This window comes from Acanthochromis polyacanthus, chromosome 1 (assembly GCF_021347895.1).
Source record: "Acanthochromis polyacanthus isolate Apoly-LR-REF ecotype Palm Island chromosome 1, KAUST_Apoly_ChrSc, whole genome shotgun sequence".
NCBI classification, from domain to species: Eukaryota; Metazoa; Chordata; class Actinopteri; family Pomacentridae; genus Acanthochromis; species Acanthochromis polyacanthus.
Window position 1 is genome coordinate 32,429,169 of NC_067113.1, and position 24,632 is coordinate 32,453,800.

The 24,632-nt window shown below is 38.8% G+C and overlaps 1 protein-coding gene across 1 annotated transcript; it reads right to left on the reverse strand.

Annotated features, from left to right (window-relative positions):
• Positions 1-17,073: 17,073 nt before the first annotated feature.
• On the reverse strand, positions 17,074-23,656 carry foxi2 (forkhead box I2). Its single transcript, XM_022191607.2, has 2 exons — positions 22,625-23,656; positions 17,074-20,727 (listed from the first exon to the last, which is right to left on the reverse strand). Exons 1-2 carry the CDS (start codon positions 23,241-23,243, stop codon positions 20,147-20,149), a joined length of 1,200 nt encoding a protein of 399 aa, XP_022047299.1. The 5' UTR covers positions 23,244-23,656; the 3' UTR covers positions 17,074-20,146.
• Positions 23,657-24,632: the final 976 nt, after the last annotated feature.

Here is a 24,632-nt window from a genome sequence, read left to right on the forward strand (position 1 = left end):
GCATTGCATCAACACCTTCTGGCCAGTAATCAATACGCTACATGCCGCAATACCTCAAACGGAAAGTGCATTTCCTTCTGGAGAACTTGTTTTATCTATTTTTTTTCTGCACAGGAGGAACATTTTCATTGACACTGTTCAACATTTCTCCATCAGTCTGCAGATTCACCATGACAGAGGCCTAGAAATGGCCCTGAATGCAACACAACGATGGAAAACCGTCTCAAAATTTCGAAGACAAAAACATCCGTAACGAGGAGAGAGTGTATATTCTTGCAGAGAACTCATCTGTTTTTCTTCCACAACGTTCCCATTCACCAGCACCGGGGTGGCACTGAATGCAACCTGCACACACGAGGGCCACCCAACAACACAACTCGTACAAAACAACACAAAAATGGAGCAGTCAGTCAGTCAGAGAGACAAGCGCCTTTCTGTCCGATCAGTCAGTCTGTCCCTCTCAATTAGGAGGCGGTGTTCGCTCATTCATTCACCTCACCTCCCTCCCCTCCTCCGTCCCGCATTAGCGGAAAATTCTTTGTTCATGTAGATGAAAAATGTTGCGAATCCGAGGCTGTGAGGGACGGTCAGGCTGGTTAGACGGCGGAGTGAATCTGACGCCGCTTAAAGTGAGATTAGCGCTCGATGAAGTGCATGAATGAAGTGGTGATAAAACTGCGAAATCAAAATGGTTGTGGTGTAGTAAACGTCGCTCCTCTGAGGCTCTGCAGCGTCGGGTATCATGGCTGCCGGGCGGCCGAGCTGTTTGTCCTGCGCTGCCTCCTAACCGGGGGTTGTGTTTACCTCATAACAAAAAGCAACATGGTTTTGATGCCCTGCCAGTGTGCTGCTGTGTAAACTGTAAACAACGCACACGAGCACGCACACACTCTGTCGTCGTGTGAGTGGAATTTACACACACTAGCATCATACCTCGCTCCTTACTGGGCCTTGAAGGTGAAGCTTTCTGAGCTATTTCTGGCCCTGCAGGACATGTCGTGCTCCTCTATGCAAGAAAGAACTGAGGACGCTTTTCAGAAAATGCACTTTTTCATGTTGGGTATAAGCCTGCACTGCAAGTAGCTACAGTTGGGAGGATTTTTCTGTATTTTTTCCAGTCTTGTAGTTGATTACTGCAAAATTTATGAGTAAATTCTGCAGTTTATAGTAAAAAATTTGCAATTAATTACTGTATATTTGGTAAAATTGTATTTGCTTTTATTTTTAAAGTTTATTTAAGTTACAACATTACACTATTTTTGATGCATTTCTTCGCTGATTTTTTTTTCCTTTTTGGACAAGATCTTTAAACCAAGTAAGAAAGGTCTACAGCAGTTCTACTAGATGTGATTGCATTGAACACATGCAGTTCAAGGCTCATTATCCCTCTCAGTCACCCTCTAACGCCGTCTTCTACTTTTGACGGCCACTCTTCATCTTTCCCTCCAAAAATCTGCGCTTTCAATCGGGGGCCGACCGGCAGCTCAGCCGTGACCCCCGAGCAAAAACCGGAGCAGTGAACCCAGACAAATGTGGCCGAAGAACCTCAGAACCAGTGAACCTCCACCAGCAGAACCATCGGCAGTGATGCTTCCTCCCTCTTATCCCTTCTGCAGCACACACACTAACTCGTACGCTCCCTCCTCGTCCACATCAGCCCCCTCCCCACGTCGACAGAATGCCTGTGCAGCCCGGCTCTTTTCCATGGAGGCTGATTCCGCCCTCTGGATGAACCTTCCCCAGGACCCTGAGCTCAGAGGGGGCTGGATTAGAGGCTGGAGGGGTGGGTGATGGTGCAACGGGGGGGGATCTGCATAGATTTGATATTTTTACTCAAGAAGTTGTTCAGTAAATTCTAACGGAGACCGATAAGTTTGCAGCGATGGAAGGTCTGCATGGGATCGCTCTGGGAAGACTCAGTATGGTGATACACAAAGCCATCTTTATGACATTTAGCTTTTAAAAAATGCAAGAAATGTACACAATTTTTTGTAAAATTAGGGCTACAAAATGCATTTTCATTACTAAAAAAAAATTACTGTCTTTTAATGAGATAGTTACTTGATTTTACTGTTTTTTTGGACCCCACCTGCTATAATATTTCTGTGTTTTTAAGGGACACTATTTCTTCTTACGTATAACACCTTTTTCCCCAACTGTACAGGCCAGAAAAATGCAGTGCTTAACATGCATATAGCATTATATTTTCAAAGAGGTTACATGTCCTTTAGGATCCTTTGTAATATTGTTGTTATTTTTATTTATAATAATATAATAATAATAATCTTTATTTATAAAGCACTTTTCATACATCAGTTGTAGCACAAAGTGCTTTACAAACAGACAAATAATTAAAATAAGACGAAAGAAATTAAGACCCAAATCCACCCCACCCACCCCCACAATCCATACACTGTATTGTTAAAAAGCAACATAAATAAAAGACAATAATAAATCATTGTCATACCCAGTACGTACCAAGGAAACGCCATCTTAAAGGTTTAAAATAGGTAAACACTGGAGGTTAAAGTGTAAAATAAATAAATAAAAATAAATGAATAAAATAAAATAAATCCATAAGTAGATCAGTAAAATAAATAGATAAATAAATAAATTCAATTAAATATATCATATAATAAAATAAACTGAAACAGAATAAAAGATAGATAAAATAAAATAATAATAAAGATAATAATAATAATAGTGATAATTATAAATTGGGAGTTGTGGAAAGAATAAAAACACTAAAAAGGTAATTCAAGTAAAAGCCAGACTAAAAATGTAGGTTTTAAGTTTGTTTTTAAAAACACTGACATTTAATTATTTTTTTTATTTTTCGAATTTGCTGAGATGGTTTTTATCATTTACTTTAAAAACTCTACAATCACTGGGCAAATCTGCATCACATGTCAAAGATCTGGATTTATAAGTTAACATTTCGGGCACTCAAGTGAGTCATTTCTGCTAAAATTGTGCAACTTGGCAGGTGAATTTTGCCAGTTTTCTGCCAGGATTTTGATGGATATTAATACAAACATGTTCAAACTGATTAAAGCTGATAAAAGAGGTTGAAGTGTGGTTGACGTTCTCATGAAGACCTTCTTCTTCCACTCTGACCTCTTCCAGCACTCATGCCGGTGTTGGGTTCTGAACCACAGGGGCTCCTCCCTGGACTCCCCCCATCATGCACCTGTTCTCAGCCCTGTCCCAGCCTGCCCTTCAGCATTCCTGCAAACACCCACACACATGCACACACTCTGACAGCTTTGATATGCTGCAAGATAAAACCTTCACTTTTTAGGTTTCCAGCCGTGTAAAAATAATTTAAAAAAAAGCTTTCGTTCCCCTCAACCGGCTCCCTCGCATTTGATTTATAATTCTGCAGCAACAGTTCAGGATTTACTCCCAGTGACAAATGAGAGGTTGACAATCGGCAGTGAGCATGAAGTCTGTACATCCCCAACATAAAACACTGCTTCCTCCCTGCCAAGGCTGGAAGTCTTAGAGCCTCAGACGGGCTGTAAGCGCCAAGGCCTCTTCTAACCCCTTGATTTTCTGCCTGGAGGTGTCAGGACTTGTACAGGAGCTTTAACATGGTTTGGGAAGGTTCCCTCTCGTCCCATCAGGCCTCAGTCTCATCAAATACAGTCTGATTTGCCGGAGAAACAAACATCCCTATTACTTTTTGAGCAGAAATATGTCTCATGTATTGTTTGTCTGATTTTGCGGAAACAGCACAGTACGAAATTGTGTCGTTAGAGTTCCGAGGCCAAAGGCGTGGTGCAGAGTGGGTGTTGAAATGTGAAGTGAAAGATGGACAGATTTCTGACAGGAAAGCGAAAGAAAAATGGCAAACATGTCAGAGCAACCGGAGACATGAAACTGTAACTTGCTGTCGGGTTTGCTGTGTTGAAGGAGAGTCTTACACCCAACAAACCTGCCGTTTTGGGCAAAGACAGTGACAATAAATCTTTAAAAACAAAAATTCTGTTGGTAAATTTCTCATTATTGTAGTTTCAGTTGTTTTATTGCATGTTTTTCATAGGACAGGAGTGAATGTTTTAGCCCCACACTTAAATGTACCAAACTTTATCACCTTTTGTCCTTTAATTAGGGCTATAATTTACTGATTAAACACCTTGCTGCATTGAAAAACACTTGAAACTAGCAATTGAGACCATTAATTCATTTGGAAAATGTTTGCTGAAGTAATAAATCAAGTGTGAAGTAGGTCTGTTTTCTCAAAGACTTCTATATAATCTGTCTTCTATTTGCAACCTGAAAAGTCGCCCTCCGCTGGCTGTTGATAAGAAGGCAGGTTGAAGTCACTAATGCACTGGCTACGTCCATCTTTTTTTGTATATATGTGCAGTTTATGGTTCATTTACATTCTGACAGAACAAACACCTCAACTGGCAAATGTTTAGAGTTTGATGTTTGATAAATCACCTTTTATTTACACCTGAAGGTTGGGGTTTTCTTTCTTAGAATGAATGTTTTTACATGAGAATGTGAACGTTTCTTGGATTTATTATTCCACATGACCAAGAAGACCCTTCATCAATCTACTGAAGCCCCCAATAGGATTATGGTTCCAGGATCTGCTATGAATTGAGATAAATACAACCTTATCTACCTGGCATCGCTCTACCTCATGCACCAGGCCTAGTTTGTTGTCTGAAGAACAACTCCATGCTTTGCAGTAGTTGATATGGCTTGGTGCCCACTCTTACGAGCTGTCTTTCTTGTAATGAAATCTGTGACAGAAAAAGGTAAAAACAGTGAGTTTCTGAAGACAGGATCATTTCTAAATTTGGTCAAAATGGAAGTGATAAAGTAAACTATCAGCTGACAGGGCCTTGAGTCTTTCTAACAGGTCCTCCAGTGTTTTGCGACAAGGCACAAAGTCATATTTTTGCCAAAGCAAGATGGCCGAACCAAAGGTGTTACAGTTTGTTTTGTCGTTTCATGGGGGGTAGTGCGAGTGAGTTCACCTCTTCTTGATTTTCCCCTCTGTTTACCTCTCCCTTCCACTCCCCCTTTTCCTCCCCACAGGCCGTGGGCGTCCAGGCCTCCGAGGTCCAGGCCACAACAATAGCCGGACTGTGCTGTCCCGAGTCCTGGTCCCACACAATGACCACGTCCATGTCGATTAGCGCGGGGTGGCGGCGGAGCCCGGTCCGGCTGGGGCTAATAGCTTATTACGCAGTGTAAAGTGACAGTGTGATCTGGAGAAGTGCCAGGAGAATGGGCCCAATTAAAGCAGAAAAAGAGGGGAGGCGGGAGAGCGCGGCGGTGGTGAGAGTGTCGGGGAGGGGTGAGGACGAGGGCAGCCATGTACATTCCTCTCAGCTTTGGTCTAATTCGCCCATGACGGGTTCCCTGGGGACTGACACCCTCCTTCGTCGAAAATATTTGAGTATCCTCCTGTTCTGTTGTCGTAAAACACACGTGAAATAAACCCCAAACACACTCAGCGGCCGCGTTATCGCAGCACAGTTATGGATACACAACAATGTTTACTTGTTGATACGGTCTGAGAAGTGAGACATGGAGAAAATGGAGGAGTAATATTCCTGTTTACACATTACAGTATACATCATGTACGGTGTGGCATATAACAGTGCAGGTAATGATGTTTAAATTTAAGCTGGAGCTCTTAAACACAGCAGATCACACTGAGAAGTAAAGCAGAGTGAGCTTAAAGGACCACGCTGGAGGTTTTGCGTAGGTTCACCGTAAACCCCATCCTGGCAGCTATTAGTTTTTGGGAATTACGTGAACATGCAAGCTCATTTTTCAACACATATCCCCGCCTGACAGAGCTGTTTGATTCCAATTTGCCAACTTCTGTTGAGGGATTTTGCAATATCCTGCCCGAATTAAGAAAATGTCCAGATTTGGATGCATCTTGGCTCAGAATCAGTTTATTTAGTAGAATATATATGTAAAAGATGGATGTAGCCATGGTGACATCACCCTTTGATCAAGCTGTACATCAGAATATGCAAAGTAGTATGAATTTACTGCATGACAATAAGAAACAGAGAGAAACAAAAATAATCAACTGTTTGAGTGAAAATATGATTAAAATGCAATATATTAAGGAAAAAAACATACACCATGAATACATATTGATTTGTACTATGCATGATAATAAATTATCAAACACAGTGCAGCCCCATCCGAAAACATATCACACTTTATCGCCTATTTTCCTCTAAATGGGACCATAATTTACAGAACAAACATCATGCTGCAATGAACGAGTATCGAAACAAGCAATTGCGACCATAAACTCATAAGGAAAATGTTTACGGAGATGATAAAATAGGTCAGAAGAAGTCAGTTTTCTCATAGACTTCTATACAAGACAAGTCGCCCCCTGCTGGCTAGTAGAAAGAATGCAGGATTAAGTGAATTTTTTATTTATATTTGTAGTGTAAATTTAACTAACCAGGTTGGTGCTTTCTGTCTTAAATGTCTGAAAATGTTTTTCCAGGCAGGTTTCAAGAAAAATTAATACCATATTCCAAGAAGTTCCTTCATTATTCTACTGAACATTGTGTAGAGACATGGCAAACATTCCAGGGTTCCTTCAGCTTTTGAGTCGACCATCTAGCTACCTGAGCTCTCATAAACACAGATGGGCTGAAAATAGTTAACCAGCTGCGTTTCCAGCACATAATTTATAATGCACAGTCTGAAAAAAAGGCATTAGTAGAAGTTAACTGAAATCGCAAAATGAAAAAAAAATTGGAAAACAGTTTCTTTGACTCGTGTGACTGTTGTGAAGAATAATTTTACTGCAATTAATGAAGACTTCGCTCCACTTTTCTGTCGAAGGTGGACATAGTTTTGTTCATTTTGTTTTTTGAAATCATAGGAGCTTCAGAAGAAATCAACTGGACGTCTCTTGTTGGCTCTTGAAGACGTTTCACCTTCATCAAGAGGGTTCTTCAGTTCGGACTAACAGGGAGTTACAGACTTCATAGTCCCTCCAGGTCACTTGGCTAATGAGCCTTTTCTTCTTCAAGTTTTTTTTAAGTTGTTGGCAAACACATAGTTTTGTTTGTTCTGTTTTTGTTGTGTTACCTTCTGACAACACGACACATCCCGGTTTACCAAGAAAAAAAAACTTATATTAGGAATAAATACTGATTTGTTCTGTACACAACCATAAATGATCAATCACAAGGCTTAAACACACCGTACTTTATCGCCTGAATGTCACCATAATTTACTAAACAAACATCACCCAGAAGCAATTAATAGAAATGAAGTCTTATTTACTTTGAATTTATTTCTATCCAAACAAACCTACCGACTCTGACACTTGAAGCCTATCGATGTCAGTCTGAAAAATGTAAAAATCTAAAGAACCAAACTTGTAACTCACAGGGTGGGGCTTTTCTTCAGAATCAGTTTCAGGTTCTAACATGCACTCACTCAAATATTACAGCTTCCCATTGTGCATCTTACAGCAGTTTTATTGTGTTTAAGCAGAGTTGCAGGTGAGCTGAATGGAGATACAGGTGTGGACTTCAAAGAGGAAGCAACACTTTAGAGTTACATGTAAGTCAGCAACCATAAAAAAATGTATTCAATGTTGTAATTGTAGTTTTGTGCACAAAAATCTAATGTAAAAATGCATATTAAAAGAGCATTTCCTATTTCAGTGACAGAGGTTTTCACCAAAGTGTCAAAAGTGAACCCCAGATTTACCCAGCAATTAGTCTGATCCTTAAAACCTGACTTTAAGAGTTATATCCAGGTCATTTTAAGACATTAACAGGAATATTTGCATTTAAAAAAAACTTCTAAAGATGTCATTTTAATACGTGGAGATGAGATGAAACTTTAATTGTCCAGTGATCTAAACACTTCAAATCGTTCCACCTCTGGACACTGAGAAGACGACTTTGTAGATCTTCTTACATGTGTCTCCTTTGAGATTAAGAAGTAAAAGTGGTCAAACACTTAGAGTAATATCACCTCCAGATGGCTAAGTTGACTTTTGCATTGGCTGATTTCTTGTTTGCTTTAGTTTATGACTCGTAATAAAACCACTGAACCAACTTTTTTTTCTCGATGTAATCAACAGTAGAGTTTGTCCACAGTTCCACAACACTTTATGCAGTTTATAAGTGGAGACGCAGTGCTTTTTCCCTGTTGGTAGATGAGCTGGAATAAAGCCATGTAACAAAGTGTTACTGGGGTTTTTCTCAATGGGATGTGGAGTCTGTCAGTTCAGTGTTTAAGCTCCAGGAGGAAGAACAACAGAAGGGGTTAATGTAATCCATTTCATTGGCGGGGGCCTCTAATAACTGTTCTCTCCCTGCGTCTCCATTGGCCCGCGGAGTTTCCATTGTGCCGGCCGGTGCAGGTGTGGGACATGCTTTGTTGATCATAATCCCCCCGGCGAGGGGAGAGGCTTTGAGTGTGTTTGACGTACCCCACCGGCAGGCCCTTTGCTCCTCGGCCGCCGAGCAGCCACCGTCTCCAGCCGCCGCTCATGGGATCCGACAGGCGGAAAAATAATGAACAACACCTCAACCCGGAGCTGACCTGGCTCCAATTCACCAGCTCCACACGAGGGGTAAACGAACCACTTAATTGAACCTTCCAGGATCAGAATCATACTCGGGACCCCCCGAGCCGCCTCGATCGGCCCCTCCCAGACACGACCCATCAAGATGTTTTCCAACACACACCCTCACTCTCAGCTGCACTTTATCGCTTTGTTTTAAGCACATCAGAGCAGGTTTGTAAGCTGTTCTCAAGTCATAAACATCTGGATCCATAGATTGACATTCACAGAAAATATGTGTAAAAATGCATCCTAGTGTCTCAATCAAGTGACGAGATGCAACAAATACGAACACTTTAGAGAATCTTCAGTCGTCAAATTTGGATTTCTTATCCTGCTGCAGTAGATTCATCTTTGTAAATCAAACTAAGTCTGCTGCTGATCACATTGTAAAACAAGCATGGGAGCAAATTTAACAGCTAGAACCCTGAACAGCCACTTTATTCAGAAGCTGTGGCACTGAAGTTGCTTCACCTTAAAGGCAAATTAAAGGTAGAAGTCAGGATTAGGTTGAATAAACTCTCAGCCATCCTAACTGAGTATGTTAAGTGTAATTTAGACCAATATTTTCAAGCATTTGTGCACTATAATATTAGGTTAGCTCCCCTAAAACCCCTAAAAATGACACTGGGCTTCAAAGGTGTCATAGCTTTAAAGAAAAATCCCCAAAACTGAATCATTTATCAGAGCTAGAAACTGTAAAGACAGAAAAAAATAATCACAATATCAACTGTTAGACTGTCCTGGAAATAACCATGTATGACGTGCAGTTCAGTTGGGAAAATTAACCAAATATAAGCTTAAAATCGGGATATTTTGTCCACAGAAATTCACTTTACATCTCATTTTTAATGAACGTGTAAATAGCTTGAACTATATTGAACTGCAGGCAGCGTTAAAACGGACCAAAGCATGGAAGCAGGTTAGATATTTAAGTCATTTAAGTGGTTAAGGGGGACAACAAGCGGCTGGTGACTGATAAAGGATTTACTGCAACGTGAAAACAACCAGTTTGGTGCATGAAGGACCAAAACCAGAAGCCCAGAATCATTCAGGAGGAAACAGCTGCTGTCAGAGAGCCTGCTGGACTGGAAGTGAGGAGGTTTTATTGAGTTGAGCCACTTGATTCCAGGTGTGGCTCCATCAGCTGACGAGCCTCAATCAGCTCAGGGAAGAGAAGGAACCGCTGCTGTCGTCACAAGAGTTTTTAAAGGATTGTCACCTTCTGTCAGTGTTTTAGTAAATGTACATGTTCATACTAAGCTTTGTGTTTGTTTGTCAACCGTCTGACTGTCCTCAGATCTGAGCTTAAAATCGTGATATTGGATCAAAGTCACTTCATTGTTTTGTCTCATTTGAAAAATCTGAAAAAAATAAGAATTTGCTCTGACCACATTCTGTAAAAAACAAGAAATTCTTCTCTCCTTGGTGCAGCTGAGAAACTTGGATTGACTCAGCTGTGACCAACAATCCCATGACAAAAATCTGTAAATGACTTTTGATGTAAACTGGATTGAAGTGCAGACATACAACAGAGAAAGGAGACAACTGTGGGAGCAAAATAAACATTTAAGAGGTTAAATATCTGTAGTATGTAGTGCCACTATTTTTCTACACCTGTGGGTATTTTAATAAATACTGTTCATGTTTATTCCACTTTTTTTGGCAGCTGTCAGGCAGTGTTGGTTTAAAATTCTGAGATTTTACTAGTCACTTTATTGTGCATGTATTTATCTAAAAAAAATGCCAAAAATATACCACTTGCTTTAACCCCATTCTGTAAAAAACAAAAAATTCTGCTCTCTTTGCTGCAACTGAGAAACTCGGAGTGACTCAGCTGTGACCAGCAGTCACATCACAAAAATCTGTCAAATGTAATGAAAATGTAACCAAATATAAGCGTAAAATCTAAATATTTTTTATTAAAGTCACATTATTTTTTTTCCCCATTTTACAAAATCCCAACTAATAAAGTATTTGCTGTAGCTAGATTCTGTAAAAAACTAAAAAATCTGCACTCCCTGACACAACCAAAAAAACTATTAGTGACTCAGTTACTTATGTGAAAAAAATCTGCAAATTACGTTTCATATAAAAGGGATTGAACTGCAGGCGGTGTTTATATAGAGCGAGCAAATAAACATTTAAGAAGTGCAGCATCTATAGTATGTAGAGTTATGACTTCTATTTTTAAAACCTGTGCACACTTGAGAAAATGTTCTGCATGTTTATTTCATTTTTTAATTTATTTATTTTTTGTTTAAATGAGTGTTTTTTGTTTTTGTTCAGAATTTTGACGGTTTTTGGCGGAAAGTTTTGGTTGTTCTGTTTCCACAAAGGTGCAGGACTTCATATTTTAGTGAAAATGAGCCCAAAATGTGTAAAAATCTGCCTTGCGAGGGTTTTAGGAATCAAACCAAACCCAAAAAAAATAGCCATCCTGACACCGCATCCCTCCTCTGTCCTGGTTTAACATCACACTGGAAAAATGCCCCTCTCAAAACAAGAAAAAACTTTTTTCAAGGAGCTCTGCTTTGAAATAAGTGAACAACTCTACCAATAGAACAAGTGTAAATGGCTTGGTAAGGTTTCTTGAAATAAGATATGATATTTAGAATATTGAGATCTTAAATTTAGCTGGGAAAACTTATTTTAAGCTATATTCTACCAGATTGTCAAGCCAAATTTATAAAAAATTTGTAAAATCTTCAGGAAGAAAATTCCTTAAAAGTTTCCCTTTAAAGTTGTATTATAAAAAAAACATCCCAAATTTGGCAAGAAATAAAAATTAAAAAAATAATAAAAATTGTAAATATTTTCAAAAAATGAATTCAAATCTTCCAAAAAATGCTAAAAATATCAAATATTCCATATATATATCAGTAAAACTTCTAATATTTAAAAAAAACATTCAGAAAAAAAAATCAACCAAAACCCAGCAAGTTTTGCTGAATTTTGACTGATTTTTTGCAAATGTTCTTAAAGAAACATTATTTTATTATTATTATTATTATTTGTTCCACATTTTCAAACTGTAAAATGGTGCATTTGACCTGCAGGACGACACCAGGGTTAAAATAAAATCAATTCAAGATTGTTTGACTGAAGAAGATATTTAAGTTGCATTATCTAAAAAACAAGTCCCTCCATCTTGCTGAAATGTCATTTGTTTAATGAATTTATCTTAAATCAAGTGGGATGAGACATTTGGACTAAAAATAAGACAGACTTGGTAAGATTGAGTTTTTGCAGTGGACAGCCAGAGATCCTTGATGAAGTTGATCCTGGAAGCCTCCATGTGAAACACGCCGATAAGACCCAACGGCTGCTTTCTGTGCTCCCTCCAAGATGTCTCTCATTAGCGAGGCCTCACCTCTCCTGCGTCCATTATGGCCGGAACAATCCCAGGCCGAGGGAGGAGGGCATCTGAGGGGTCGTTTTAGGGCACCGGGCTACAGTATGGGGATGGAAATAGCACCGGCGGTCCCCTGCTTCCCAGCCGCTGCAACAATACGGCCTTTTCAGATGCCAAAGCTTCGGATGCCAAATTAGGACGGGGTGCAAAAGGAAGGTGATCAAACAGAGCCCGGGTCAGTGGATCCTCTCTAACTGAGAGGTTTACACCAGACAGAGTGGAAAAGTTCTGGATTGACATCTACAGTCGGATCTGGGTCATGCGGTTGTCACTCAGGAGTTATGGAGGCTTCAGAGGGCAGCAAATTCAATTTTCACATGTTTTTCTGCAAATTAGCTCCTAATAACACGAGGCTCTGAAAGCTAAAGTCATTGGCTTTAATTAGGAGGTTAAAGGATGATTAATTAAACAAGCGTGAGACAGTTTGGGTCCAGTGGTAGAACACATTACAACTGATTTAGTTATGATTTGGCGACACCAATATGGTTAAATTACACTTTTCACGTCAAACTCTTTCTTTCTTCTACTGGTGCAATTTTACCCTTTTTACGCTCTTTCCTGTCAGAATATGACCACAAATCAAAATTTAAAAGTGTTAACTATCAGAAATCTGCCGAAGCAAACGGCTATCTTGCACCTTCAACATCAGAAAAAGTCAGAAAATGCAAAAAATATTATAATTTATTCTTAAAATTTGAGCATTTTCCACATTTTTCTGAGCTTGCTAATCTTCCCTGAAGTATTAAAAACAACATTTAAATAATGTTTGATAGCAATAAAAACCTTATTTTGTAAAGAAAAAGTGACTGTGGCTTTAGAAAGCAACAGATCTGATTAAATAAAACACGTTTCAGACGATTACAGTGATATTCTGAGCAGCTCTTCTGCAAATTAGCTCCAAATAATACGAGTCTTTAGTTAAGAAAAGCTAAATCTATGTGATTTAATTAGTAGGTCAAAGGATCTCCATTATTTATTTGGGGACACTAATCTGTCTAAATGTCACTGCAAAAATAAAAATCTTACTTTTATGTCTTCTACTGGTGCAATTTTACCCTTTTTCCAGCTCTTTCATGTCAGAATGTGATCTCAAAGAGCTTATTTTTACTTACTAAGCCACACTGAAGCGTTAAAAACAGTTTTTACATCATGTTTGATGACAACAGAAACGCATTTAGTAAAGATAAAGTTATTGTGGCTTCAGAGGGTGGCAAATTTGATAAAAGAGAACTAATTTCAGATGATTAGAGTCACGATTCTGCAAATTAGCTCCAATAACACGAGTCTTTGGTCACGAGAAAGCTTAGTAGGTCAAAGTATGACTAATTAAACAAGGGTAGAGACACTTTAAGCAAAGTTTAATTGTTATCATAGGGCAGCAGTTTTCTCCTCCTGGCAAGTAAAATCAGAGACGACAGAAACAAAAGCAGATTTAAACCTTTTTCCAACAGCGAAAGCCCCAAAAAACACAAATCTGTGGTAAATGGAATCATATTTTATGTATTTTATATCTATTTGTATCACTTTTAGATGATCAGAACAATTTTTGGAGCAGCGCTTTTGCAAATTAGCTTCGGGTGCTAAGGAAAGCTAAATACGTTAGCTTAAATTAGCAGGTGAAAATAGGTGTTTTAATAATATATCAAAAACGAAAGCTACATTAAACTGTTTTTTTTTAAAGTTTGCAATCATTTTCATAACAGCAAGGCCCAAAACAAACACGAATTCAAACTTGTTATTTGCATATTTTATTGCATTTATATAAATTTAAGATGATAATAGCAATATTTGGAGCAGCACTTCTGCAAATTAGCTTTGAATGCTAAGAAAAGCTAAATGCATTAGCTTGAATTAGCAAGTCAAAGCTGTTTTAAACATATTTTTATAAGCTTGCACTAATTTTTTTCAACAGAGATTGCCAAAACAAACACAAATCCAAGATTACTGTAGTTGTGCTTTGTGTATTTTCTATATATTTATATAAGTTTCAGATGATTAGAGTGATTTTCCGTGCAGTGTTTCTGCAAATTAGCCTCCACTGGTGTGAATCTTTGGCTAAGAAGAGCTAAATATGCTACCTTTAATTAGCAGGTCTGTGTAAGTGCATGACAGTTTCAGCGACGTTTACTTCTTATCAAAAACACAGCTGCTTTGAGCAGTTCTCCATCAGCTTAGTTATTTTTTAAACTCAGATCCGAGCTGACTGGAATCGTGAATTTCCCCACTCAGAGCGTAAGCACCCGAACACATGCACGGTGTGAATTCCAAACAGTGAAAAATAAATAAGTCATCACATCATCGGGCCTTAATCCGCTCGATGGGTGGCAAATATTTGCAGAGGGAGCTTCTGGATGCGCTGAACAAAGCGGCATGGCCTCCTCTCCATCGGGGCCAAACAGTGGCGAAGAGCGGAGACAAAGAGACGCTTAAATCCCGTCGGTCTGAAGGGGGATATCTTCACCTCTCCTCACACAGTCCCTAATTGATACATGGGGATCGGCATGAAGGACGGAGGACAATGCCTCTATTGTTTCTCACTTCTTCTGCATCAAGACGTCTGTCAACCGCTAAAGTGTCGAGTTTGGCTTCGCTCCAGAACTTTTCTTAATTTTTTTTTTGCCAAAGCTTCTCTTGGCTCGTCTCCACGCCGTCAAACTGGAGGACATGCAGGAGGAAATTAGCTGCCATGCTAATTTGTTTACAATCAGAAGAAGTAGTATTAGAAACATGACATGGGATGGAGAGCAGCTGCAAATGTGAGGAGAAAGTTTTCAGCTTTTACTATTTTCTACAGGCTAGATTTGGTTAAAATAAACAAAAGTATCAAATGCATGTTTATAGTTTGGGCATTACAGTGCGGTTTTGAGGGGAAATGCACTGGAAAGGTGGTTAAAATATATGATCAGTGACATATTTTACCACTGAGAGCAGGAGGTAGTTAACAAAATAAAAGATAAGCTCTTGTTTTGTGACCTCACTTAAACTTTCTTTATTGTTTTTGCCAAAGCTTCTCTTGGCTCGTCTCCACGCTGTCAAACTGCAGAACAATGCAGGAGGAAATGAGCTGTGCTGCTAGTATGCTAACATTCAGAAGATAAAAGTTTTTAAAATACAAAATGAGAAAGAAGCTGTTTGCATCATGCAGGATGGAGAGCAGCTGCAGAACTGAAGAGAAAGTTTTCAGCTTTTACTATTTTCCACGGGCTGGATTTGACAGAAACTCGCAAAAATTCAAAATCCATGTTTATATTTGGACATAATAGAATGACTTTTAGGGAAAGGATTGGGAAAATAGGTAAAATATAAGATGAGTGATGCACTTTTACCACTTAGAGCAGGATAGTCGCTCCAAAACTTCCTGAACTGCCAAAGCTTTTCTGCAGAACATGCAGGAGGAAATGAGCTGCCATGCTAATTTGTTTACACTTAAAACAAGTTTTAGAAAGATGACATGAGACTAAAACAGTTTGCATCAAGAAGAGTGAAAACTGAGTATAATGTCTTCAAACTTTTGGCAGTTTTCATGGTATAAATTTTAATATTAATAACAAAGTAGAGCGTTTACATGACAGATATCCTTATTATTAGGAGGACTGACGTTTCCTTTCTGTTAAAATCACTTCTATTATTCAATTCTTATTGGAAGCTTCATTCTTTTTGCATTTCCTGTCCATAAAGTCACATTTTGCAAGTTCATCTGAACTCCCCTCTGCAAACAATTCACTGGAATTCATTTGTTAAAAGTCTGAATTTGTCTCCAATTATACTTTTTTCTTGTGACCTTTCTCAAAGAAAACTGTTGACCTGTAAACCGTGACCTTTGCTGTCATTTTAATTTATTTTCTTACATCACTGAGCTTTGTCTTTAGTGTTGACAGGTGTTAATTTCTGGGAATCTACCAGTAAAAGTGGGCATTTCCCAGTTTTCTAGCGACATGAATCAACATATAAACGACTCCTCGCGTGTTTCTGAGCAACAAAATCATCTCCTGAGAGCAACATCATTCCTCAACGCTAATCACTGATCTGACAGGCAGATTAAGTCTGTTTTAGTTGGACGTGAACTTGATCTTAAATCTCTTCACTGAGAAATTAAACTGGGATCAGCAGATATCTGATTAACAAGAGAACAAACTGAGGAACTACAGATGCCAAGTTAAATCTTATCCTGGAAACCTCTTGAATTTGAACTCTACTGTCCGGATTTGTAACATTTTGAGACACTTTTTAATACAAATGTGCAGAATTTATTGGAAAAAAAATGGAAAAAGCACTAAAAAATGAATCTGTGAGCAGCAGAAGACCAACAATTTCCACTGAAACTGAGGATTTTTACACTTTGCACCTTATTTTGAAAGGATGCCTTCCTAATCTTAACTGTTATAGAGATTTGTAACATTTTGAGCCACTTTTACACACAAATTTGCAAAATTTGTTGAACAAAAATGGAAAAAGAACAAAAAAAAAATTTCTGAGCCGCAAGAAACTCAAATTATCCACTGAAATAGAGGAACTTTCTGCTTGGTGCCTTATTTTGAAAGGCTACATTCCTAATTTTAACTCTGTTATCCACATTTGTAACATTTTGAGCCACTTTATACACAAATGTGTAGAATTTGTTGGCAAAAAGTGGAAGAAGCACAAAAAATATCCACTGAAATGGAGGATTTTTACACTTTGCACCTTACTTTGAAAGGATGCTTTCCTAATTTTAACTCTACTGCCCAGATTTGAACATTTTGAGACATTTTTTTTCACACAAATGTGCAGATTTTGCTGGAAAACAATGTAAAAGGCACTAAAAGAATGAATTTGTGAGGAGAAATCTTGTGCTTGGTGCCTTATTTTGAAAGGATGCATTCCTAATTTTAAATCTACTGTCTGGACTCGTAACATTTTGAAAAAAATTTTCACACAAATGTGCTGAATATGTTGGGGAAAAAAATGGAAAAAGCACTAAACAAATGAATTTATCCACTGAAACGGAGGATTTTTACCCTTGGTGCCTTATTTTGAAAGGATGCAGGACAATAGAATAGAGACCACATAATATTTATTTATGATCACAGTTGAAACTGGCTGGAAGCTGTGTGTATAAAGATTAAAAAAAGAGACAAAAGTAGATACAAAAGCCGTTCAATGATTGTCACACTGAACCCTGAGAGAATCCATGATAAAGAATATAGCTTTTAATAGATATATGTAAATATAAATTTAGATTTATGACATCTGGGTTCTTGTGATACTGTTTTCGGTGCATTTCATCAGCTAATATTTAACTTCTGCTTTAAATCAAACTAAGTTCGGACAACAGTAGTAAAAAAAAAAAGCCTATTAGCATAAATAGCATAAATAGTCACAAACTATCTTCTTATAATTTACAAAGATACACATTTTTTTTAATCGAGTCCACATGTATTTACACGAGCCGTATTGTTTCAGTCGACGTGGAGGATGTAGAAAAATAAGGTGAGCCCTGTTTGTTGTCAGTTCAATCCATTCTTACTGCATTTTTTTAAAGATATAAAAAGGTAGAAACCCTTGAGAAGAGGGCGACTTTCTTTCTCATTTAGTTATGAGGTAATGGCGGTCTGGAGAAAAGAAAAAGGCAACTTTGGCAGAGTTTTGTTGATGATGAAGCTCCACAAAGGAAACATATGGGTTGGATTTGGGGAAAAAAAGGGCAAAAATATCAAATGTATGATTAGATTTTGCGTGTGACAGAATGGGGGAAAAAAAGCTCAAATATAACACTTTTACCTCAGACAGCAGGATTTAGTTAAAAAAAATAAAAATAAGTGCTTGTTTTTGGAACGTTCAGGGTGTTTTTTTCCATACAATTTGCATTCAAACTGTGTAAAATACTCACTGTTTTCTAATTTTTCTGGTTTGTCAGTGAGTGAAGGATGTCTCCGCTGCAATAAAAGCATGTATCTGACAAAAATATATTTAGATTTTACAGGTGACAGAGTGGAAAAATAGTTCAAATAATAGATCAGTGACGCACTTTTACCATTTAGAGCAAAGTATGGGCTTTGATGTAGTAAAAATAAGAAGATAAACGCTTGTTATTGTTATGTTCTCGGTGCTTTTCCCCACAGTTTGAATGCAAATTGTGCAAAACATTTGCTCATTTCTAATCTCTCTGCTGTGTTGGTGAGAAAAAAGGGTGTTTTGAGCTCTCCGCTGCAATAAAAGCATGCATTTAGCAAAAATATTAAAATGTATGTATATTTTACAGGAAAAAATAGTTAAAATACAAGATCATTGATGCAGTTTTGCCACTGAGAACAGGATTTAGTTGAAAAAAAATGAAAATAAGTTTTTTTTGACATTCTGGGTGCTTTTTTCCCACAATTTGAATGCAAGTTGTGTAAAATACCTGTAGTTTTCTAATCTTTCTGCTTAGTCACTGAGCAAAGGAAGTATTGTTGACCTCTCCGCTGTAATAAAAGCATCTGTATTTTGTTGTGGGTTGTATTTGGCAAAACAGGCGGCAACAATCCTGAACGCACAACATAAAAACTGTTGAAAAAAAGCTAAAATATAAGATCTGTGATGGACTTTTGCCTCTGAGAAAAGGAGATAGTTAAAAAATAAAGATAAGTGCTTATTTTTGTGACTTTCTGGGCGTTTTTTTCCCCCATAATTTGAATACAAACTATGCAAACTATGTGTTGTTTTGTAGTCTTTCTGGTTTGTTGGTGAGTGAAGGTCGGTGGAAGTTTTTAACCTGCATCTATATTTCATTATGGGCTGTATTTGGCAAGACTGGCAAAAATACTAAACACATATTTCGATTTTGCACATGACAGAGTGGAAAAATAGTTCAAAGAGAAGCACTTTCACCACCGAGAGTAAAAAAATAAAGATAAGTGCTTGTTTTTTGTGACTTTCTATGTGTTTTTTTCCACAATTTGAATGCAAATTGTGCATAATACTCGCTGTTTGCTCGTTTTTCTGGTTTGCTGTTGAGTGAAGGAGGCGTTTTTAACCTGCATGTACACCCCTTGTCAAAAGTATTGAGACGGGGTCTCATTTACTTGAATGAGAAAGTGTCTCAATACTTTTGACAGGGGGTGTATATTTAGTTATGGGCTGTATTTGGCTAAACCAGTCAAAATTAAAAAAAAATGCACATTTCTATTTTGCACCGGGTAGAGTGATTTTAACCCTTTTACCACTCAGAGCAAAGTATATGCCATGAAATAGTAAAAATAAGAAGATAAATGCTTGTTTTGTGATTCTCTGGGTCTTTTTTTCCCCCCTCACAGTTTGAATGCAAATTGGCCACTATACTGTTTTCTAATCGTTCTGGTTTGACAGAGGGGTTTTGAAGGAAAACTGTGGAAAAATAGTTCAACCATCAGACCAGTGATGCACTTTTATCTCCGAGAAAAGACTATCGTTTAAAAAAAAAAACACAAAATAAGTGCTGCTTTGTGTGACTTTCTGGGTGATTTTCCACAAAATACTTGATTTTTTCTCATCTCTCTGGTTGTTTTTTGAGTAAATGAGTTGTTTTTGACCTCTCTGCTGCAATAAAAGCATGTATTTGGCAAATCCAAAATGCATATTTAGATTTTACACGTGACAAAGCAGTTAAAATATAAGACCTGTTATGCACTTTTACTACTGAAAGAAGGACATAGCTAAAAACAGCATAAGAGCTTATATTTTTATGATTTTCTGAGTGTTTTATTTGCACAATTTGCACTCAAATTGTGCAAAATATACGATGTTTTCCATCCTTTCTGGTTTGTTGGTGAGTGAAGGAAGAGTTTCTAACCTCTCTGCTGCAATAAAAGCATCTATAGTTTGTTACTGGTATTATGTTTGCAAAACCCGCAAAAATCCTAAATGCATATTTAGATTTTACACATGACAGAGTGGAAAAGAGCTCAAATACAAGGCGCTGATGCACTTTTACCTCTGAAAGAAGGATACAGTTAAAAAAATAAAAGCTAAGAGTTTATCTTTAGGATTTTCTGGGTGTTTTTTCCCCCCCAACTAGAATGCAAATTGTGGAAAATGTTCGACGTGTTCTAGTCTCTCTGGTTTCTTGGTGGGTTAAGGAGCAATAAAATCATGAATGTTTTGTTTTCACAGAGCAAAAACGAGTCCGTGGAGCCGGCGGGCCCCTATAGCTCGGTCCCTTCCCTCGGGTAGATGAGGCTGTTGACGCTGAAGCTGTTGTAGAAGTGGCTGTTGAACTGTCCGCTCTGGCCGCCTCCGAACGTGTTGTAGTAGACTCCACGGTTGAAATGCAGGCCGTCGCCGTGCTCCGTCGGCCCCGAGTCCTGGCCGCCGCCGCCGTGGCCGGGGTGGTAGGGGCTCAGGGCCGTTATGTTCCTGTTCGACAGCTCGTTCACCAGGCCGAGGGACCCCTGCCGGCCGGGGGCCCCCGAGCCCAGCGACGACATGTTGCTGTAAAAGTTGTTAAAACACGGAGCCGAAGAAGCCAGTCCGGGCGGCGACGACGAGCTTTTGTGGTTGTCGGTCAGGGCCTCCATGTCCGGGGAGGAGGGGCCCATCAGCTGGGGGCTGTCGGACGGCTTCAGTGCCCCCGGGGGCCGCCCGTCCTCCACCTTAGTGGCTCCTGACGCCGCCGCTGCTCCTCCGGCGCTGCTCGGATCGGAGCGTCTTTTTCTTTTCCGGCGGAAATTCCCATTGTCGAACATCTTCTCACAGTTTGGGTCCAACGTCCAGTAGTTTCCTTTACCTGGCATTAAAAAATAAACACACTTTACAACTGAATTTTTACTCTTTTTGAGCTTTTGCCTTTCAGAATAAGACCATAAATCAAATAGTAATTCAAAGTAAGATCAACCAAACTGGTGAGACACAGTTTGGCTCCAGCTTTCTGTAATTTCTTTTACCAGGAATTAAAAAATAAACACATTTTACAGCTGAATTGTGTCCATTTTGATCAAATAAAGCTTCATCTGAAGCAAATTTGGCTGGACTTTTTAAAAAAAAAAAAACCTTAAGTTCTCTCATCTACTTGTACATTTTACTTGTTTTGATCTTTCCCCCTTCAGAATATGACTGCAAATTAAATAGCAGGTCAAAGAAAGTTTAATTACAGAGACACACAGTTTGGGTTCAGGAGTTTTCTTCACCTGGAATTAAAAATAAGCACATTTCACAACTGAGTTAAGTCAACTTTCATTAAATATAACTTAATTTAAGGTAAATTTGGTTGCATTTTTCAAATAAAACTCTTAAGTTCTTTTTCCTGCTGGTTCATTTTTACTCTTTTTGAGCTTTTTCCTTTCAGAATACGACCACAAATTAAATAGTAGGTCAAAGTATAATTAGTTAAACAAAGGAAGACACAGTTTGGGTTCAGTGTCCAGTCATTTGTTTTACATGGAATTTAAAAATAAACACATTTTACAACTGAATTATGTCAATCTCCACTAAATTAAACTAAATCTGAAGCAAAGGTGGTTGCACTTTTCAAATAAAACTTTTAATTTCTTCCTTCTGCTGGTGCAAATTTCACCTCTGGAGCTTTTTCCTTTCAGAATGTGACCACATATTAAACAGTAGATTCAGTTAAACTGATGACAGTTCAGGTCCAGTGGTTTCCTCAACCTGTAACTGAAATTACGGAACATATTACAACGGAATAACATCGATTTCCATTAAATAAAACTTGATCTGAAGCAAATTTGGTTGCATTTTTTAAAAATAAAAATCTTAATTTTCTTCTTCTTCTGGTGCAATCCTTTCTGAATTGGACCATAAATCCAACAGAAGGTCAAAATAAGATTAATTAAACCAGTGAGACACAGTTGGGCTCCAACGTCCAGTAATTTCCTTAACCTGGAATTAAAAATGAGCAACGTAATAAACTGAAATATGTCAAGTTTTATTAAATAAGCTTTTGTATGAAGCAAATTTGGTGATACTAAAATATCTAAGAAGCATTTTTGAATAAAACTGGTGCAATTTGACCCTTTTTTCACCCTTTTACTGTCAGAATGTGACCACAAATCAAAACTTTGAGAACTAATTTGCAGAAATCTGTCACATAAAATGACTCTCACACTTTAAACACAGGGGAAAAAAATCCCAAAGTGCAAAAAATATCATAAATTATCCTCAAAATCTGAGCATTTCCCACATTACTCTCACTTTTCCTGAGCTTTCTAACCCAAACTGAAGTATTGAAAACAATATTTCAGTCATGTTTGAGTGCAATGAATGCATTATTTTGTCAAGAAATGATATTAGAATTTGCAATTAATTTAAGGTTGCAAAAATTAATTCAAAGATTTTCATACAGACTTATTTTGGAGTGTTTGAGAGTCACACATTTAACTGATTATGGAATCTATAACAAAGTAAGTAACTAAGCAAGTAGACCATTTAAAATCAACATAATATCCAGTTTTATTTTTGTATTTCGAGTTAAAGTGTCAGTTTAGTTGATTTCCAGGTGAGTTATCTGCACCTATAAAATAATATTAACAATATATTTTATTTGTGTAGCGCTGTTCTGGGCACCCAGAGACGCGCTACAGGCAGGAAATAAAAGCAAAAACAGTCCAATAAACGTCACATTTGACTTGGACAGGCTGCTATGTGGTGTCTGTGGTGCGTTCAGGTACCTGGGTCGTCCTCGTCCCTCGGCACCTTCTTGAAGCAGTCGTTCAGGGACAAGTTGTGCCGGATGGAGTTCTGCCAGCCGGCTTTGCTCTTCTTGTAAAAGGGGAAGTTGTCCGCCACGTACTGGTAGATCTGACTCAGGGTCAGCTTCTTCTCGTGCGCGTTCTGGATGGCCATGGCGATGAGCGCCGAGTACGAGTAGGGAGGACGCACCAGCTTCAGCAGCTCCTCCTGGCTGGCGATGGACAGCCAGCCCAAGTCCGGCCCTCCGAAGCCAGGTGAGTTGGCCAGGAACTGCCGCTGGGAGCCGTAGGAGGGCGGGATGAAGGACGCCGGGTTGTTCCCGTGCAGGTAGGACGCGGAGGAGTTGACGCCCGGGCCGTTGAGCCACAGGTACGGGTTTGGAGACGACGCGTAATCGCCGAGGCCGTAGCCGGCGGGTCTCTGCGCGCCCTGGAAGCTCTGCTGGTGGTACATGCTGCCGAAGTTGTCGCAGTAGACGGCGGCCATGTCCGGGGCCTCCTGGGCGCCTTTGGGTGGGAGCGAACCGACGGTCGGGGAGGTGTGGTGGTGCTGGTGCTGGTGCTGCTGGTGATGGGACTGAGGGTCGATGGAGTTCATCACTCCCCGCACAAGTCCCGCAGGAGAAGCTGAAGCGGTTCTCAGGTGTCCTCCGGAGCGCAGCGAGTGGCGGCAGCAACAAGTGTGCGGCAGGATGGAGCAGTTTGGAGACTTTTAATAGTTTAAAGTGTTGACAGGAGACGCGTCCAGGCAGCGCTGCAGCCCCGGCAGCCAATAGAGGCGCGCAAAGACGCACAGGGGGAGTGGTCTGGGTGCACCTCAGCCAGCAGAGAGGGTCGGTGGATCCTCAGTGGTTCCTCCGTTGAAACCTCCAGGAGACTCTCAGCAGATGCCAGATTTAATCCTCAGACAAGAAAAGTGACTCAGAAGGTTGGAAAAACCGAGAAAATTTTTAGATTTCTGAAAGTTTTTCCTCACAATTTCTGAAGAACTTCAACCACTTTTTAAGTGAATTAAATGTCCAAATCCAACACAGACATTGATTTTAAGTGTTCTTTTAGTCATTATTATTCAATATTGAACATGTAATTTCATTTTATTTCATTATTGTTGCCACCTGGAGAGCAAAATAAATGTGTTTTTTGCCACCAAAAGTTCCTCAAAGCAGGACAAACTTTGGTACTTTGATCATTTTTAAGCACAAAGCTCAAAACTGTAACTGAAAAATGTCACTAAACAGCCTGATATTAACAAAATAATTGCACAAAAAGCTCACAATGCCAGCAGAAAGGGTCAATAGATCCTCTGTTTAAACCTCCTGGACACACTCAGCAGACCCCAGATTTAATCTGAGGATCGTCAGGCAAGAAAGGTGACTCAGAACAATGGGAGATTTCTGGGTCTCTTCACCATTTCAGACACTTTTTTATGCACTGAATGCCCAAATCCAACACAGAGATTTGTTAAATTGTTTTTCCAGTCACTATTATTCAAATTCAACATTTATTTTAACTTCTAGTATAAGAATTGGTGTCAAAATTACACCCAGAGAGCAAAATAAATGTGTTTGCTGCCGCCAAAAGTTCCCCAAAGCAGGACAAACTTTGGTATTTTGATCATTTCAAAGCACAAAACTCAAAACTATGACCAAAAAATGTCACTGAAAAGCCTCATATTAACAAAATAAATGCATAAAAAAGCGTGAAATGCATAAAATTACACAAAAAATGAACTTAAAAGTGGCATGCTATTAATATATCACACTGCACAAAGTTACATGACAGAACTGAAAAATACTCTAATACTCAAAGATTGTTTTAAGTGTTTTTTCAGTCACTATTATTTAATATTCAACATGCAATTTAAATTCTGACATTATTAGGGTCAAAGTTACCCCTGGAGAGCAAAATCAATGTGTTTGTTGCTGCTGATTTTCCCTTTGCAGCGCATCAAAAGATCCTCAAAGCAGAAAAAAACCTCGATATGTTG